Here is a 17,502-nt window from a genome sequence, read left to right as displayed (position 1 = left end):
GACTATAGCAGAAATTAAACAGTTCTTGACTGGCTATCCCCCGCACAGGGCTCAGTGCAGAGGCAGCAGACAGAAATGCCCATCTCCCAGTCTTTCCCTGAAAGAGGTTTACTTGCATACTTTAATAGCTGCTGCCTGAGGGTCCAGCTTCCAATCAGCCTGCTCCCCTTTGGGACAGTGACATATCTTGGCACACTCTCAACTACTTGGAGCCACTAAAAACAAAGAAAGTAGTTTAGATAATTACAAAGGTTTGAGAGACAACCAAGAGCTAAGCCTGGCTGAATGATAAGTTTCATCTCCTACACTAGATCATTCTGTCAAGCCTGGGAGAGGTGGCTACTTTACATAATGTGCAGAATCCACAGATAGAGTCAAGGAAAATGAAGAAACAGAGGAATATGTTGCAAATGAAAGAAGAAGGTAAAACTCAAGAAACAGACCTTAATGAAATGAGATAAGTGAGTTACCTGATAAAGAGTTCAAAATAATGGTCATAAAGATGCTCACTGATGTCAGGAGAACAATGGATGAACAAAGTGAGAATTTCAACAAAGAGACAGAAACTATAAGAAAGTACCAAACAGGAATCACAGAGCTGAAAAATACAATGACTGAACTGAAAAACTCAATAGAGGGGTTCAACAGCAGACTATATAAAGTAGAATAAACAAGCAGCAAACTTGAAGACAGGACAGTGAATTCAATTAGAGAAGCAAAGATAAAAAAGAATGAAAAAGAGTGAAGACAGCATAAGGGACTTATGGGACACCATCATGTGGACAAACAGTCACACTATAGGAGTCTGAGAAGATGAAGAGAGGGAGAGAGGGGCAGAAAGCTTATTCAAAGAAATAATAGCTGAAAACTTACCTAACCTGTAAAAAGCAACAGACATTCATCAAACCACAAAGGAAGAGAGAGCAAGAAGAAGAAAGGAGCAAAGAATTACAAAACAGACAAAAAAAAAAAACAATTAACAAAATTCAATAATAAGTCTATATCTATCAAGAATTACTTTAAATGTAAATGGACTAAATTCTCCAATCTAAAGATATAGAGTAGCTGAATGAATAAAAAAATGAGACCTAACTATATGCTGCCTACCAGAGACTCAGTTCAGCTTTAAGGACAAATACAGACTAAAAGTAAAAGAATAGAAAAAAGATATTCCATACAAATGGAAACCAAAAGAAAGCCGGGCTAGCTATATTTATATCAGACAAAACAAGACTTTAAGAAAAAGACTCTAACAAGAGACAAAGAAGGTCATTATATAATGATAAAGGAGTCATTCCAACAAGAGGATATAATACTTATAAATATTTATGCACCCAACAAAGGAGCAACTAAATATATAAAGTAAATATTAACAAACCTGCAGGAAGAAATAGATATCAATACAATAATACCCCATATTCAACAACGAATAGACTGTCCAGACAGAATATCAATAAGGAAACAGTAGACTTAAACTACATGTTAGACAAGGTGGACTTAGACATTAAATAATATTCTATCCAACATTCTTCTCAAGCACAAATGGAACATCCTCTAGAATCGATCTTATGTTAAATCACAAAACAAATGCTAATTTAAGATGACTGAAATCATATCAAGCATCTTTTATGACCACAATGGTATGAAACTAGAAATCAATTACAAGAAGAAAAACTAATAAATTCACAAATATGCAGAGATCAAACAACATGCCTACTGAACAACCAAAGGGTGAAAGAAGAAATCAAAAGAGAAATCAAAAAATATCTTGAGACAGAGGAAAATGGAAATAAAACCTATGGGATGCAGCAAAAGCAGTTCTAAGAGGGAAGTTCGTAGCAATAAACACCAATCTTAAGAAAAAAGAGGGGGTCAGCCCCGTGGCTGACTAGTTAAGTTCATGCACTCCGCTGCAGCAGCCCAGGGTTTCACCAGTTTGGATCCTGGGCATGGACATGGCACCGCTCATCAGGCCACACTGAGACAGCATCCCACATGCCACAAGTAGAAGGACCTGCAACTAAGATATACAACTATGTACCGGGGGTATTTGGGGAGATAAAGCAGAAAAAAAAAAAAAAAGATTGGCAACAGTTGTTAGCTCAGGTGCCAATCTTTAAAAAAGAAAAATAGCAAGGAAATGATAGGCTCAAAAAAAAAAAAAAAAAAGGAAAGCTCAAATAAACAATCAAAGTTTACACCTCGAGGAACTAAAACAAGAAGAATACTCAACTATAGTTGTATTTTAAAAGTTAAATGAAGAATAAACTTAAAGCTAAAAAGAAAAAAGCCAAAAGTTAGTAGAAGGAAGAAAATGATGATCAGTGCAGAAATCAATGAAATAAAGACTAAAAAGATGATAGGAAAGATCAAGGAAACTAAGAACAGATATTTTGAAAAAATAAAATAAACCTTTAACTAGACTTACAAAGAAAAGAAGAGAGAACTCAGATAAAATCAGACAAAAAAAGAGGAGACATAACAACTGTTATCACAGAAATACAAAGAATCACAAGAGACTATGAACAATTAGATGCCAACTAATTGGACAACCTAAAAGAAATAAATTCCTAGAAACATATAACCTACCACAACTGAACCATAAAGAGAGAGAAAATCTGAACAGACCAATTATTAGTAAGGAGAGTGAATCTATAATCAAAACCTCCCAACAAATAAAAGTCCAGGACCACATGGCTTAACTGGTGAATTCTACCAAACATTTAAAGAATTAATACAAATCCTCCTCAAACTCTTCCAAAAAATAGAAGAGTAGGGAACACTTCCAAACTTAAATTATGAGGCCAGCGTTACCCTGATAGCAAAACTAGACAAGGACACTACAAGAAAAAAAATTACAGGCCAACATCCCTAATGAATATAAATGCAAAAATCTTCAACAAAATATTAGTGAACCAAATTCAACAGTACATTAAAAGGATCATACACCGTGATCAAGTGGACTTTATGCCAGGAATGCAAGGATGGAGGAACATTCACAAATAAATCAATGTGATAGACCACATTAACAAATTGAAGTATAAAAACCATGTGATCATCTCAATAGATACAGAAACAAATTTGACAGAACTCAACATCCATCCATGATAAAAATGCTCAACAAACTGGGTGGAGAGGGAAGGTACCGCAACATAAAAAAGGTGATATATGACAAGCCCACAGCTAACATCATACTCAATGGTGAAAAGCAGAAGCTTTTTCTCTAAAATCAGGAACAAGACAAGGATTCCCACTCTCACCACTTTTACTCAACATAAAATCCTAGTTACTGCAGTTAAGTAAGGAAAAGAAATAAAAGGCATCCAAATCGGAAAGGAAGAAGTAAAACTGTCCCTATTTGCAGATAACATGCTACTATATATAGAAAACCATAAAAACTCCACCAAAAAACTCTTAGTACTAATAAAGGAATTCAGTAAAGTTGTAGAATCCAAAACAATATACAAAAATCAGTTGCATTTCTGTACACTTACAACAAAGTATCAGAAAGAGAAATTAAGAAAACAATCCCATTTACAATTGCATCAAAAAGAATACAATTCATAGGAATAAATTTAACCAAGATAGTGAAAGATCTGTACAATGAAAACTATGACACACTGATTAAAGAAATTGAAGAAGACAAATAAATGGAAAGATATTCCATGCTCAAGGATTAGAAGAATTTCTATTGTTAAAATGTCCATACTACCCAAAGCAATCTATAGATTCAATGCAATCTCTATCAAAATTCCAATGACATTTTTCACAGAAATAGAAAAAAAATCCTAAAATTTGTATGGAACCACAAAAGACCTTGAATAACCAAAAAAGTCTTGAGAGAGAAGAAAAAAGCTGGAGGCATCACACTTCCTGCTTTCAAACTATATTACAAAGTTATAGTAATCAAAACGGTATGATAAAAACAGACACATAAATCAACGTAACAGAACAGACAGCCCAGAAATAAAGCCATACATATATGGTTAATCAATGTATAAAAAAAAACAGCCAAGAATATGCAATGGGGAAAGGATAGTCTCTTCAATAAATGGTGCTGGGAAAACTAGGCAGCAATATGTAAAGAATGAAACTGTACCACTATCTTACACCATATGCAAAAATTAAATCAAAATGGATTAGGGCTGGCCCTGTGGCCTAGTGGTTAAGTTCAGCATGCCCCACTTAAGCAGCCCAGGTTCAGTTCCTGGGCCCAGACCTACACCACCTGTCGGCAGCCATGCTTTGGTGGTGACCCACATAAAAAATAGAGGACGACTGGCACAGATGTTAGCTCAGGGCAAATCTTCCTTCAGCAAAAAGAGGAAGATTGGCAATAGATGTTAGCTCAGGGCAAATCTTCCTCAGCAAAAAAATAAAAAATAACCACAAAAATTAACTCAAAATGGATTAAAGATGTGAACATAAGACTTAAAATCATAAAACTCATAGAGGAAAACATAGGCAGTAAACTCTTTGACATCAGTCTTGGCAATGATCTTTTGGATTTGAACCAAAAGTAAAGGGAACAAAAAAAAAAAAACAAGAGGGACTACATCAAACTAAAAAGCTGCTGCACAGAAAAGAAAACCATCAACAAAATGAAAAGGCAATCTACTGAATGGGAGAAAATATTTGCAAATCATATATCTAATAAGGGGTTAATATCCAAAATATATGAAGAACTCATACAACTCAATAGCAAAATACAAACAATCTGATTAAAAGATGGGCAAAGGAATTGAATAGACATTTTTCCAAAAAGACATACAAATGGCCACTAGGTACATGAAAAGGTGTTTAACATCACTAATCATCAGGGAAATGCAAACCAAAAGCACAATGAGGTGTCACTTCACACTGTTAGAATGGTCGTCATCAAAAAGACAAGAGATAAGTTCTGGCAAGGATATGGAGAAAAGGGAACCCTGGTGCACTTTTAGTGGAAACATAATTTGGTGCAGCCACTGTGGAAAATGTATGGCAGTTTCTCATAAAATTAAAAACAGAACTACCATATGATGCAGCAATTCCACTTCTGGGTATGTATCCTAAAGAAACGAAATCACTATCTCAAAAAGATATTTGTACCCCCACGTTCATCGCAGCATTATCTATAATAGCCAAGACATCCATCAACTGATGAATGGATAAAGAAAATGTAGTACATGTGTAGAATGGAATATCATTCAGCCATTAAAAAAGAAAGAAATCCTGCCATTTGTTACATGGATGGACCTTGATGGAATTATGCTAAGTGAAATAAGTCAGACAAAGAAAGGCAAATACTGTATAATCTCACTTATATGTGAAATCTAAAAAAACAAACTCATAGAAACAGAGAACAGATTGGGGGTTGCCAGAGGTGGGGGGTGGAGGGTGCAGGTAATGAGTGAAGGTGGTCAAAGGTACAAATTTCCAGTTACAAGAAAAATAAGTTCTGGGGATATAATTTACAGCATGGTGACTACAGTTAACAATACTCTATTGTATATTTGAACGCCGCTAAGAGAGTAGATGTTAAAAGATCTCATCTAAAGAAAAAAAATTTGTTACTATGTAAGATCATGGATGTTAACTTACTGTGGTGATCATTTTGCAAAACATACACATATCAAATTATCATGTTGTGCACCTCAAACTAATACAATGCTATGTCAATATCTCAATACAACTGGGGGAAAAGAGACTGCATCCTGTAAAGGTTATAAACAGATCAGAAATTTAACTCACAGCCTTATAGAGGAGAAAATTTATGCTTAGCTACACAACTCACAGTGTTCATAAGATAAATGCAATCTATTCCCCCAAAGTACAATTTTTTTTGATACTTAGAACAAATAGCATTTCTCTCAACTACCCACATAGTAAGGATCCTGGTTATAATAAGCAATGTCTTAAACCACATTTTTATTGGAAACCATAATAAACTTCATAAGGATGATTCTTATATAAATCCTCCATTTATGCTAACATCTCACAAAAGCAGCAAGATTCAGCAGGGCCATTTTCCTCAGAAGGAAGAATGCTCATGTTTGTAGTCTTCTGAGTTCTAGTATTTCATGTCTAATATAGTCATTGATGAATTATCCATCACTCTTTTCATTTGATTTTCGTTTTTTATTTCTATATTTTTAAATCAACATTCCCTTTTTATGTTTCTCCATGTGAAAAAAAACTAAAACTAATTTTTCCCAAATAATATGAACTTTAAATCATTGTTTTCAGGCATTTGCAATATAAATGGGATGAAAAACAAAAGTTGTGCTATGTATCTCAAGGAGATGCCAGCTTTACCTATGGCTACGAGTACTTGGGCTGTACTCCAAGATTGGCTGTTACACCTCTCACTGACAGATGCTGGCTGACTCTCACTGGAGCACTGAAGCTGAATCTAGGAGGCTGCCCTACTGGTCCAACTGGTACGGGAAAAACGGAGAGTGTCAAAGACCTAGCAAAAGTAAGTGGTTTCTATATCCAGAATAAAAACTTTTTTTTTAGTCACACAAACTTTAACAGTACCTTAAATTTATATCATTCTTGCTGTTAAGATGTTCATAACATTTAATAAACATATTAGCACATTCATTAATTCATACAATTCATCAACTAAGTTTTGAATGTCGATTGTGTGCTGGGACTTGGGATCTCAGCACACAACATAAGCCAACATATGCTTTCCATTTATTTGGAGTACCACTGTAATAGCTGACTGACATGTGAATGGTAGTTCTGTCCCTCGTCCCCTTCTTGTAGGGGTGATTCATTTATTTTGAGTGCCATACACAGACTTTTGCCTAGTCTTTGTGATTAACAGCAGTGTGTGTGTGTAAGAGAGAGACACACACAGAGAGAGAAGTAACTGATGAAAACATCACTGGAATGCTTTTTTCTTAGTTTTTTATTTGCTGATGTGTTTAAAAACATGACCTTAATGCGCTACATACCCCCATCTAAACTATAACAATATATGTGCCTTTATACTACATAGAGTTTCCTGAATTTCTAAACTTGGTATGTAATTCATCTTTATATTGCATAAGTTTTCTCAAAAGAATAAAGACATTTGAAGCCGGCCTGGTGGTGCAGTGGTTAAGTTCACATGTTCCACTTCGGCGGCCTGGGGTTCGCTGGTTTGGATTTGGGTGCAGACGTGGCACTACTTGCTAAGCCATGCTGTGGTAGGCATCCCACATATAAAGCAGAGGAAGATGGGTACGGATGTTAGCTCAGTGCCAGTCTTCCTCAGCAAAAAGAGGATGATTGGCAGCAGAAGTTTAGCTCAGGGCTAATCTTCAAAACATAAAATAAAGACTTTTTTTCTATTACTCTGGAAGATTTAACATTAGTATTTTGTGTCATATTTCAAGATATATATTAAAATAATATTTTTTTCCAGTCCTTAGGCAAACATTGTGTGGTCTTCAAATGTTTTCACGACTTGGATTGTAAGGTAAAGCTTATTCATATATACCCAGGAAAAATACTATACACATAAAAGAAATAATTCATTGAAGATTGAAAGAACTAGAAAAAATTTATCTTAGATATTAAGCATTAATAGAACTATAAGATCTATATTAAATATAGTTATATAACTATATAAGATATTAATAGAATTATAAATGCTATTAATTCTTTTAAACTAATTGAATAGAAACTTAGAATGTAATAGAAATTTAAGACATCATACAGTTTGCTTTTATTACTAATCTATTTCTTAAGACAGTGGTTTTCAAACTTTTTGACAAAGGGCTCTTTCTGCACAAAATCTGATGCGGAGTATGAATATATTAAAAAAAATAAGAGTACTGCATTATTAATATACATTTATTTCATAAGTTCTAACTCTATACTTTTATTTACTGAAAAGGTAATCATTAAGAATAATGAGGCTATTAGAATGAACACAAAAATTTGAGTCAGTTTATGTGGATGATTATAATTTGTGTTAGCCTTATTTTGTCTTGCTGACACACTAAAACATATGTCATAACATTTTGAAATATATTTATGAAAACTTCATGTACCTCTGTGCCCGTCACAAATTTACTTGAAGTTTCAGAACATTTCAATTGATAAGGTTTTGCACATTGAGTCCGAGTCTTTTACATTTTATTGGCATCACTTTACTTGCAGTTCAAAGCACATTACCTCTGACTTCCTGCATTTCCAATCTGTGCTCACGTAACACATTAAAAATATCAATAAACATAAATAAGCTGAGTGAATTATAGTTCTCACCACACTTACCGAACCGAGTCTCTTGTCCCCTCCCTGGAAACTACCTCCCAGTGGGGGCAGCGGGGCCGGGACGAGGCTGAGCTGAGTGAGACCCTTGCCTGCTGAGCAAAACTTAAAGGAGGGGCCAAAAAACCTAGTAATCAGATAAATAATACTTTAATGCAACATCTTTTTGAATCAAAATTAATGCCAAGAAACCCATGATAAACAAAATATCAAACTTTTAAATAAAGACAAGATCGGGTTCCTGCAGCCAGTGGGAGGAACCACCTCCCGAATCCTCCCGGGCCTGAAGACCTCTCATCCCCTCCGGGTCCGCGGCCACGCCGAGCGGAGGCCTCAGGAGCTCAGGCAGCCTCCACCCGTGCTCAGTGCACGGCGCTGTTTGATCGGACAGTGCGTCTGTTTTGTTCTGTTTTAGCTGCTAACATTTATAAATCAACAGATTTCAACCCAGACTTTCAGCCTCACACGACAGGCCATGCTGGGCCTGCACCATCGCAAACAGCAGGAGCTGGGCAGCAGCCGCGTACTCTAGCGGGCCCGCTCCAGTCCGGGCCCGAACGCCCCTCTCGGATGAAACTGGGCTCTTACTCCCAGCCCCCCACACACCCGCAAGTCTGCGCCTGACCCACGCCAAGGAGCCCTGCCCTCAGACACTTTACGACCATGTGCCGGAAAACTGTCGTGAAGAGTCCAGGCCCCCGCGGCTCTGAGGGACGAGGCCAGGGCGTGCTGGCCGTGCGGACGCAGAGGCCGCTGGGCAGCTCCGAGTTCGCTGCTGCGTGTCAGGGTTTTTACAGGGCGCGTGCAGCGTGGGCGGCAACTCTGGGAGGCTGAGCGGCAGCTGGCTTGGGCTCCACGAGCTGCGTGGGGGCGGCCCGTGCGAACTGTGTGGCTTGGTTTGGGTAAAATGGGAAGAACGTGCAGACATTAATCTCCCAGTAAAATTTTTCACCTATGTAATAACTTCAGTAATCACTTTTCTTTTTTTTAAGATAATGGGAAAATTCTTCTTTGGAATAGTTCAGTCGGGAGCGTGGTGTTGTTTCACAGACTTCAGTCGGCCTGAGGCGGGAGTTCTCTCCGTGGTGGCCTCGCAGATCCTGGCGATTAAGGCCGCGAAGGACAGCTATTCCGTCAGGTAGCTGCGGCCGCGGAGCCCGTCGGCGCTTGCGTTTGCTGCTGTATCGTTACGGGTTTTCCCTACAGTAGGTGTTTGGGTTTGGGGTTTAGTTTTTAAGCAGAAACCGAAAGGAATGGCACTTGTCTTGAATGTTTCCTTTGCTTGGCGAATAAGGAGAAAATATATAACGACCTTTGATGCCACCCTGGCGGCCTCCAAACCCGCCCCAGCTTGGGACTTGGGACGCGCTGCTGAGCTCCCACGACAATAATGCACCTCTGTCCTAATGACTTTTCCTTTTGAGTTTAAATTCCCTTAGTCCCTTTTCATCTTATGATATTTGAAGAAACCAAGTTTCTTTCTGTAATTCTACATCTTTAAAAAAGCAAAATTATACCGGCCACACACCTGAAGCCCGCTCTTCTTCCGTTTCTCTGAATTGATATACTTTTGCTGAAAAGTCCTGTAATAACAGTATTTGTATGTTAGGATTACTAATATTTACTAATTCAAGCAAAAATTTTTTCTCCTCAGATAAAGTCAGGTACTTACATGATTTACTTTATGAGCATAATTGGATTTGTGGATTTAAAATTCCTATTGCAATCTACTATTTCTAACTCAAGCTAATGGACGCTCACTCCTGGCCTTCCTCTCAGGGTTTTGTTCAAACTGCTCGAGCCACTGTTTTGAGGCCCCACAAGTTTGTGGATGTAAGTGGGGGTCACATAAGCCCCATTTCACCAGTTGTTCACCGGGTCTCAGTTTTCCTCAGTCGTGTCCCAGTTGTTCTTCCTTTCCTGTTTGACCAGCCTCTTGGTCTCAGTCGTCATGAAGTCACTGGAGGATTTCCCTGCATTGTCTACCACCGGTGCTGATGACAGGATGCTGATGTCCTGCCAAGGGGTCCATTTCACAGTGTTGCCCAGATTATTTAATTGGGGGTGAAGGGCAGGCTGTTTCCATGCTAAAGCAGGAACTCTGTGCTGTGGCTGTCCTGCACGCCACCGTGTCATCCAGGTGGAGCTCCAAGCCCCCAGGTCCCCTCAGGACGTTCTCCCCGTGTGAGTCAGTTCATTCAGAGGGTACTTTCCACCCTCAGGCCCCACAAAACTTTCCAGACGCCTTCAGACGTGATCAGATAAATCTGGATTCCAGCAGGGCGCACAACTTTGGCTCAAGATGAGCCTCTTTTTCCCCTGTTACCGTTGTCTTTTTTCCAGCATGCTCTGTTTGGATTGAAATGTAACACAACATTAGGAAAATTTCCAAACTCATTTGTAGTTTTAACACACTGTGGCCCTAGAGAAAATAGTTCTCTTAATGATGAATACTGTAATGTCTTGTAGGTTTGTACTGGAAGGAAAAGAAGTTCGTATTAATATGTCCTGTGCAATATTTGCCACCATGAATCCTGGGTAAGTATCAGTTAATCTGGGTAGAAGTAGAGACAGGCCAAAATCTTTTTCTTAAATTGTATCCATAGACGGAGTTGTCTGACGTGTATCTCTATCATTCACCCTCCACCACCCGCTCCTAACTCCTTAACTACCCACACCATCTCTCAACAGCTACAACTCTGCACTTATCCATATGGATGATCTCACATTAAGCTCTGACCAAGGGACATTTTCACTTCATAAATAGCCAGAGAGAAAAGCAAAGGTCGACAGATTGTCACAAATCAGATACAGACAGAAAAGCTGATGAGAATAGCAGAAATAATAAGAATGGTGGTTACAGGGAGTGGAGGCTGGGCAGTTCAATAAATATCTCGTGATGGAATGTTGTGATGGTCCAGGGAATTGGAGGGAACTGATGTGAGGTGAATTGTGGGAGGAGGCACAGGAAGAAAAGATCATAAACTAGGAAGCACTGTGAGATGAAAAGTACAACAGAAACCGTTTTGTAAACTCATTTTCAGATAAGGGTCACATAGAAAGCCAATAGAATTATTTGGGAGAAAGTTATACTATGTGCTTCCTCATTTGAAAAACTGAAAAGTGGTTTTTTTTGTTTTTGTTTTTCTTGTCTTCTCAAGATACAAGGATCGAGTAGAACTCCCAGATAACTTAAAATCTCTATTTCGACCAGTGGCAATGATGGCTCCCCATTATCAGATGATTGCTGAAATAATGCTGTTTTCGGTTGGTTTCAAATCTGCAAAATCACTCTCTGGAAAGCTAGTTAGCCTTTTAGAATTAGCTAGCAAACAGCTCTCACAACAGGTAATGAACTGTTTTTCTCAAAATAAACGTGATTATATAAAACTTTTCTGGTATTGTTCCAGGAATGACTAGGAAAATAATGAAGTTAGAATTCCTATCAGCACGTCAAGTCCATGCACCGATTTGGGTGTAAGGCCCTGTGTAAAGTCAGTCAAGGTTCCATGCCTTTTCTCTGAGATCTGGAGAGAGTAGTCAAGTGTCTTATTTTAATTGCAGACTACTTTCTCCATACAAGGAAGTTAACATCTAGAGCAGTGGTTCTCAAACTTTATTGTGCATCAAAATAATTTGGAGGACTTGTTAAAACACAGATTGCTCGACCTTATGCCAACTTTCTAAGTATCTGGGGTGGTGCTCAAGAATTTTCATTTTTAATAAGTTCTGAAGTTTTCCTAATGTTGCTGATCTGAGTACCACACTTTGAAAATTATTGTTCAAGGATATGCCAGCTTAATGAGTATTTGTTTATAACCCAAAATGGTTTGGATAGCTAACTGCATTATCTCCAAAGTATTCCTCTTAACAATATTTTTCAATCTCTCCTCAGTGAAAATTTAATTCAGATACTGATAGTTTTTAACACCTTTAATACAGTCATGCGCCCCATAACGTTCAGTCAATGACGGACCACATATATGACGGTAGTCCCATAAGGTTAGTACCATATAGCCTAGGTGTGTAGTAGGCTGTACCATCTGGGTTTGTGAAAGTGCACTCATTCTGTCATGTTTCAAAATGATGAAATCACCCAATGACACATTACTCAGAATGCATCCCTCTCGTTAAGTAACCTGTGACTGTACTTGTTAATCTTCCTTTTAAGAAGGAGACTGTTAGGAAAACCAGTTTGGCAGAGAAGGGAGAGCATTAGAAACAGAGTTGAGGGTTTCTTGAATTCGTATCACTGTTTCTCTTTGTAGCATAGATGATTAGTGATTTAACTATATGCATTTATCTGCAAATTTTTCTATTGTTTTACTCAGAAACAATAACTCAAATATTTTAATGTTTGATAGGATCATTATGATTTTGGCCTGAGGTCTATGAAGACAATTTTAATAATGGCTGGAAAGAAGAGACTGGAGTTTAAATGGTCAGTTGAATTTTGAATTGAATGTTAGGTCAAAGGGAGTTATACAACACCGGGAAAATAATTTGTAAAATTTTAAGTAATCATGACGAGATAAAATAGGAAGCTCCCAGAGTGGTGCAGTGTAATATGGTAGAGGTTATTACAAATATGAAAGAAGACGAAGAAAAAAATGCACAAAATCTCTGGATACCTTTCCCCAAAACGGCCTAGTCTTTAAAAAAATGTGCCTTACCTTTACATAATAAAAGATATACTGGAATAAAAGACTCCATGTAGAAGAGCAATAACTTAATGAGAAATATGAAACCCATATGAATATACCTATATGAGAAATGTGTAAAACCCATATGAAGAAAACATTAACACACAACTGGAAGACAAGTGAAAACATGAGTAAATGAGATAATACACCACATACTTAGTTTCATAACATCTTAAGGGACTTAACACCATGAATATTTAAATACTCTAAATGTTAATCTATGAATGGAAATGCATCCCAGTAAAAATACCAAAAGATATTGTTTGTTTTTCAGGCAAGCTGATCCTAAAGTTCACATTTAAGACTAGCTAATGATTAAGACTAGCTAGAAGGATATTGAAAACAAGAGCAATTAAGGAGAAATATCCCTTTAGGTATTAAGACATATTATAAAGTTTCAATAATTAAAACATTGTGGTACTGGCTCATGCATAGAAAGATGAGCAGTTGGAACAGAATAGAAAGTCCAGAAATAAGACTATATGCATTGGGCATTTAGTATATCATAAATCAGGAGGCAAGAACAGACTTTTTAATGAATGGTGTTGGGAAAACTAAACAGCCATCTGGATTCAACATTATTTGCTGGGATAAACCCTGAAAGGATCAAAAAGTATCAAAGATTTTAAATATAAGAAATTTAAAACATGAAAGTATTTGAAGAAACAAAATGCCCTTTATATCCTTGGACTACAGAACACATTTAAAACGAAGGCTCAAAATCCAGAAGCCATAAAAGAAAGATATATAATGGTCGAAAAATACTTATCACGAAGCCAAAAGACAAATGACAAACTAGGAAAAAAGATAGTTGTGACTCATGTGAATAGCTCACCCTCATGATGTATAAAGATTTCCTAGAAAATTGGGGGGAAAAAATATCATATAGAAAATGGGCAAAGGACATCAACAGATGGTTCTCAGAAAAAGAAACATAGGAAAAAAAATATTAAAAAAAAAAAGAAGAAACATAAAAGTCCTTTAAGGTTATGAAAATACACTCAACCCTCCTCAAAAATGAGAGAAATACACCTTAAAATTAAACTGAAATACTGTTTTTCACTTACTTTGTGGGCAAAAATATCAAAGTTGGGTGCAGCTTTGTTGGTGAGGCTATAGAGAAGCAGGCATTCTTTTTCGTTATTGGTAAGGGGTATGCCTATTTCTATTGGTTTGATTTGGGCTGTATTCATGTATTACCTGTTAAAATTTAAATGAGGAAACATGGTGGATATGTTGCAAAAGGGTATGTCAATATGCCATTTATGTGAATTTTTTAAACAGTAAATATTATATCTATATGTTGTAAAAAGTACAAAATGTTGCATAAGAGGGGAAAAGAGTAAGAGAAAGGGCTTTAGCTCTAGTGTAATTAGTATTTTATTTCCCAAAAATAAAAATAAAAGAAGTGAGGCATATATTGCAAAATGACCTAATATTGATACCATGTAAATAGGTGTCTTTTTTTCAGTTTTATAATTTTAAGAAATTAAAAATAAATAGTACCAAACATCAGCTCCCTGATGTCCTTGGGTCCTCCAGTCTTTCTTATAGTCACCTAGTTCTTTGTATGAATAAATATTTCAGTGAAAGTGGTACTGTTCTCCTTCCGAAGTCCCTGGTTAGTTTTCTTCAAATCACAGAAAACTGAAAGTTCTCACAGGCGCCCTGGATCGGAGTTCGTGTTCCCGGTGTACTCAGTCCATCTCCTGTCTCTGTGCTTGCACACGTGTGACAGCCCCACTTCTTTGATTCCCCCAAAGCACCACGTAAACGCTGTGCTTGTGTGGAGTTGACTATATTGTGAAGTAATTTGGGGGATTCTTTTATCAGATGAAGCACAGCAAACCATTTAAAAATTAGTATTAGACAATTCTGCTTTTACAAAGTCCGTTAGCCCTTCCTGCCACCCAAAATTTTAATTCTTTTTGCCTCTTTCCTCATTCCTTCTCTGTCCCTTCCTCTCCTTCTACTCTACCCCATTCTTCTTAAGGCTTCTGACTGTCTCTGAGGCACGTAAGAATACTACAAATGTCTTTCATTTCTTTATGCATGTAATTCAACCTTCCCTTTTTTCTGCCTTCTCTTTCTAGATCATGTTGATGGAGCCTAACTCTAACCCACAAGTGGAATTTCAAGATGTTTACATTTAAAAAATAGTAAAAGACAGTTCTGTAGGGCTGCCATAACAATTTACTACAAACTTGATGTCTTAAAACAACAGAAATGTATTTGCTCATGGTACCTCAAGCCAGGAGTCTGAAATCAAGGTTGTGGGTAGAGCCACTCTCCCTCCAGAGGCGCTTAGAGAGATTCCATTCCTTTCCCCTTCCAGCTTCTGGTGGTTGCCACCATTCCTTGGCTTAAGGTCACATCACTCTGATCTCTGCCTTCATCTTCACACCACCTTGTCCTCTGCATGTCTGTGTCTCTCCGCCTCTCACTTGTTAGGAACATGTGACTGCATTTAGATCTGGATGCTCAAGGATAAACTACTCTCAAGATTTTTAACTCAATTATGTCTTTTGCCGTATCAGATAATATTCACAGCTTCCTGGGATTAGGAAGTGAATATATCTTGTAGGGGCATTTTTTTCTGCCTACCACAGGCAGCCTTCTGTCTTTCCCTTAAAGGAATTTTCCAAATCTTCCCTTTTGTTTAGAAAATAAACTATCCAACATCTGGAGTCTTAGGATCCCCTTGGTAGGAAAGATTTGCTTTGTCAGCAACTCAAGAATTAACATCTCTTCAAGTATACACTTGAAACATTTATAAAACTTACCACAGTACTGGTTCACAAAGTAAATCTTAACTAGTAATTTCAAAGAACTGGTATCATGATGGCAATCATAATGGGTAAAAAAAGGTTACATTTAGCTATCCTTTTCTTGAATTTTAGTTGACATTAGAACTTTCTTTTTTTTCCTTAAATTGTAAAAGGTAGACCCCATGGTGATCTCAGATGCCATCCCCCCAATTTTTCTTTTGTAGAATTTTAGTGAAGTGTTATCTTTATATCTGATAACAAGGTATGTTAACAATATTATATTATTTTATATAAGCTATTATCTCTATCTATATCTAATACTTAATCCCCAACCAGACATACTTGTCATCCCTATTTTTTTCTTTTTCATCTTCCCGTAATGTAAAGCAAGATCTATGTTGGGGAAAAAATGTGAAAAAGTCAAGGATATTCCCTAGAATCCCAGCAGTGAAATCTGGGACCCTTTCTCTCTCTGGGTGGCCCCCTCACTTTGACTTCAAGTGGACTCTTGCCCTCTCTCTACCAAAACATCCTCAGCAGAAAGACTCAAAGACGTATTCACAGGGAAACGTAAATGACTGATATCAATACCATCCCAGTATGGGGCTCCTATCGTAATAGTGGAGTGATTATAAGAATGGCCTGAAAGTCAGAGAGACCTCATTGAGTCCTAGTTCAGACACTTACCGGCTATATGACATTGGGCATGTTATTTAATTTTTCTGAGTATCACTCTTCCTACTTCTTAGATTGTTGAAAAGATTAATGAAATAACTTAAAGAATTAAGCAAAGTGCCTAAAAAAGTACTCAATAAATGTTAGCTGTTAGCTGTTTTTCTTATAAACCAAAGACTTAAAAAGCATCACTATCCTAATGAAGAATTTCAGACATCAGGAGACAAGAGGACGGGAGGGACACTTTTGCAGGGAAAACTTTCCTTTCTTTCCATCGCTAAAATCCTATCGTACCACATGTAGCTACTGTTTCACCCTTTTGATTACGTTTACTATATAAAAATGTATGCTGAAGTGTTTAATATATGAAGGATTGTTACTATGGGGCAATAAGTATACTGTATGATAACGTTATATCAGGAGGCTTTTGTTACAATTAACAGAAAACTGAAGTTTGCTAAACAGTAGGGAGAATTTGCTGCTTCACCCAATCAGAATATCTGGAGGTGATCAGGGTATGACTACTTTGATTAGGGTTTCAGTTTTATTTTTCTGAGGTATTCTCAGCACTGCAGCCCTCCGTGTACTGGCTTATCATCTTTGGGCTGGCTTCCTTTTTGGTGGCAGATGCCTTCTAATAATAACTGGAGCTATCCATACCATTGACCTGAAATCCCAAAGCACTCTAAATGGACATGTCGTTTGTCTACCACTGAACCCCTGTGTCCAAGTGACTGCCACACACTGATTGACTAGAGTTGTATTCCTTTAATAACTATTTGTTATGCCACATGCTTGCTTTCTCAAACTCCCTTGTAACTATGGCTTGGGTGTACGACCTTGGCAAATCAGAGATAAGTCCCCTAGAGTCTGAACCTGAAGCTAGTGAAAAAGGAAATAGGATATACACAGAGTCCATTCTGGCAAGAGTGAGAGCAGTGGCAGTAGCAGTAGCCAGTGACCAGAAATAGCAGGGGCAGCTGGAGTTCTAGTGCCAGCATCAGTGGTATTGGTGCAACAGGCCCTGCTCTGTGGACCTATTGATGGTGGCAGTCATGTCTTCACAGGACTAGTTCTGTAGCGCAATTTTGGCCATGGTTCCCAGC

At 37.6% G+C, this 17,502-nt stretch overlaps 1 protein-coding gene and 1 long non-coding RNA gene across 2 annotated transcripts in view; one reads left to right on the top strand and one right to left on the bottom strand.

Moving 5' to 3' along the window:
• Positions 1-8,892, bottom strand: part of LOC139080637 (uncharacterized) — a 68,474-nt gene extending 59,582 nt beyond the window's left edge. Inside the window, exon 1 of the long non-coding RNA XR_011535306.1 lies at positions 8,254-8,892. This is a non-coding gene — a long non-coding RNA (uncharacterized lncRNA). The remainder of the gene's footprint in view (positions 1-8,253) is intronic.
• Positions 1-17,502, top strand: part of DNAH14 (dynein axonemal heavy chain 14) — a 417,787-nt gene that overhangs the window by 195,090 nt on the left and 205,195 nt on the right. Inside the window, exons 29-34 of the mRNA XM_070602297.1 lie at positions 6,229-6,460; positions 7,400-7,453; positions 9,243-9,388; positions 10,720-10,788; positions 11,412-11,598; positions 12,615-12,691. Of these exons, the coding sequence (XP_070458398.1) occupies positions 6,229-6,460; positions 7,400-7,453; positions 9,243-9,388; positions 10,720-10,788; positions 11,412-11,598; positions 12,615-12,691 (765 nt within the window). The remainder of the gene's footprint in view (positions 1-6,228; positions 6,461-7,399; positions 7,454-9,242; positions 9,389-10,719; positions 10,789-11,411; positions 11,599-12,614; positions 12,692-17,502) is intronic.

Source organism: Equus przewalskii, chromosome 31 (genome assembly GCF_037783145.1).
Source record: "Equus przewalskii isolate Varuska chromosome 31, EquPr2, whole genome shotgun sequence".
Lineage (NCBI taxonomy): Eukaryota > Metazoa > Chordata > Mammalia > Perissodactyla > Equidae > Equus > Equus przewalskii.
This window is presented reverse-complemented; position numbering and strand designations above follow the sequence as displayed.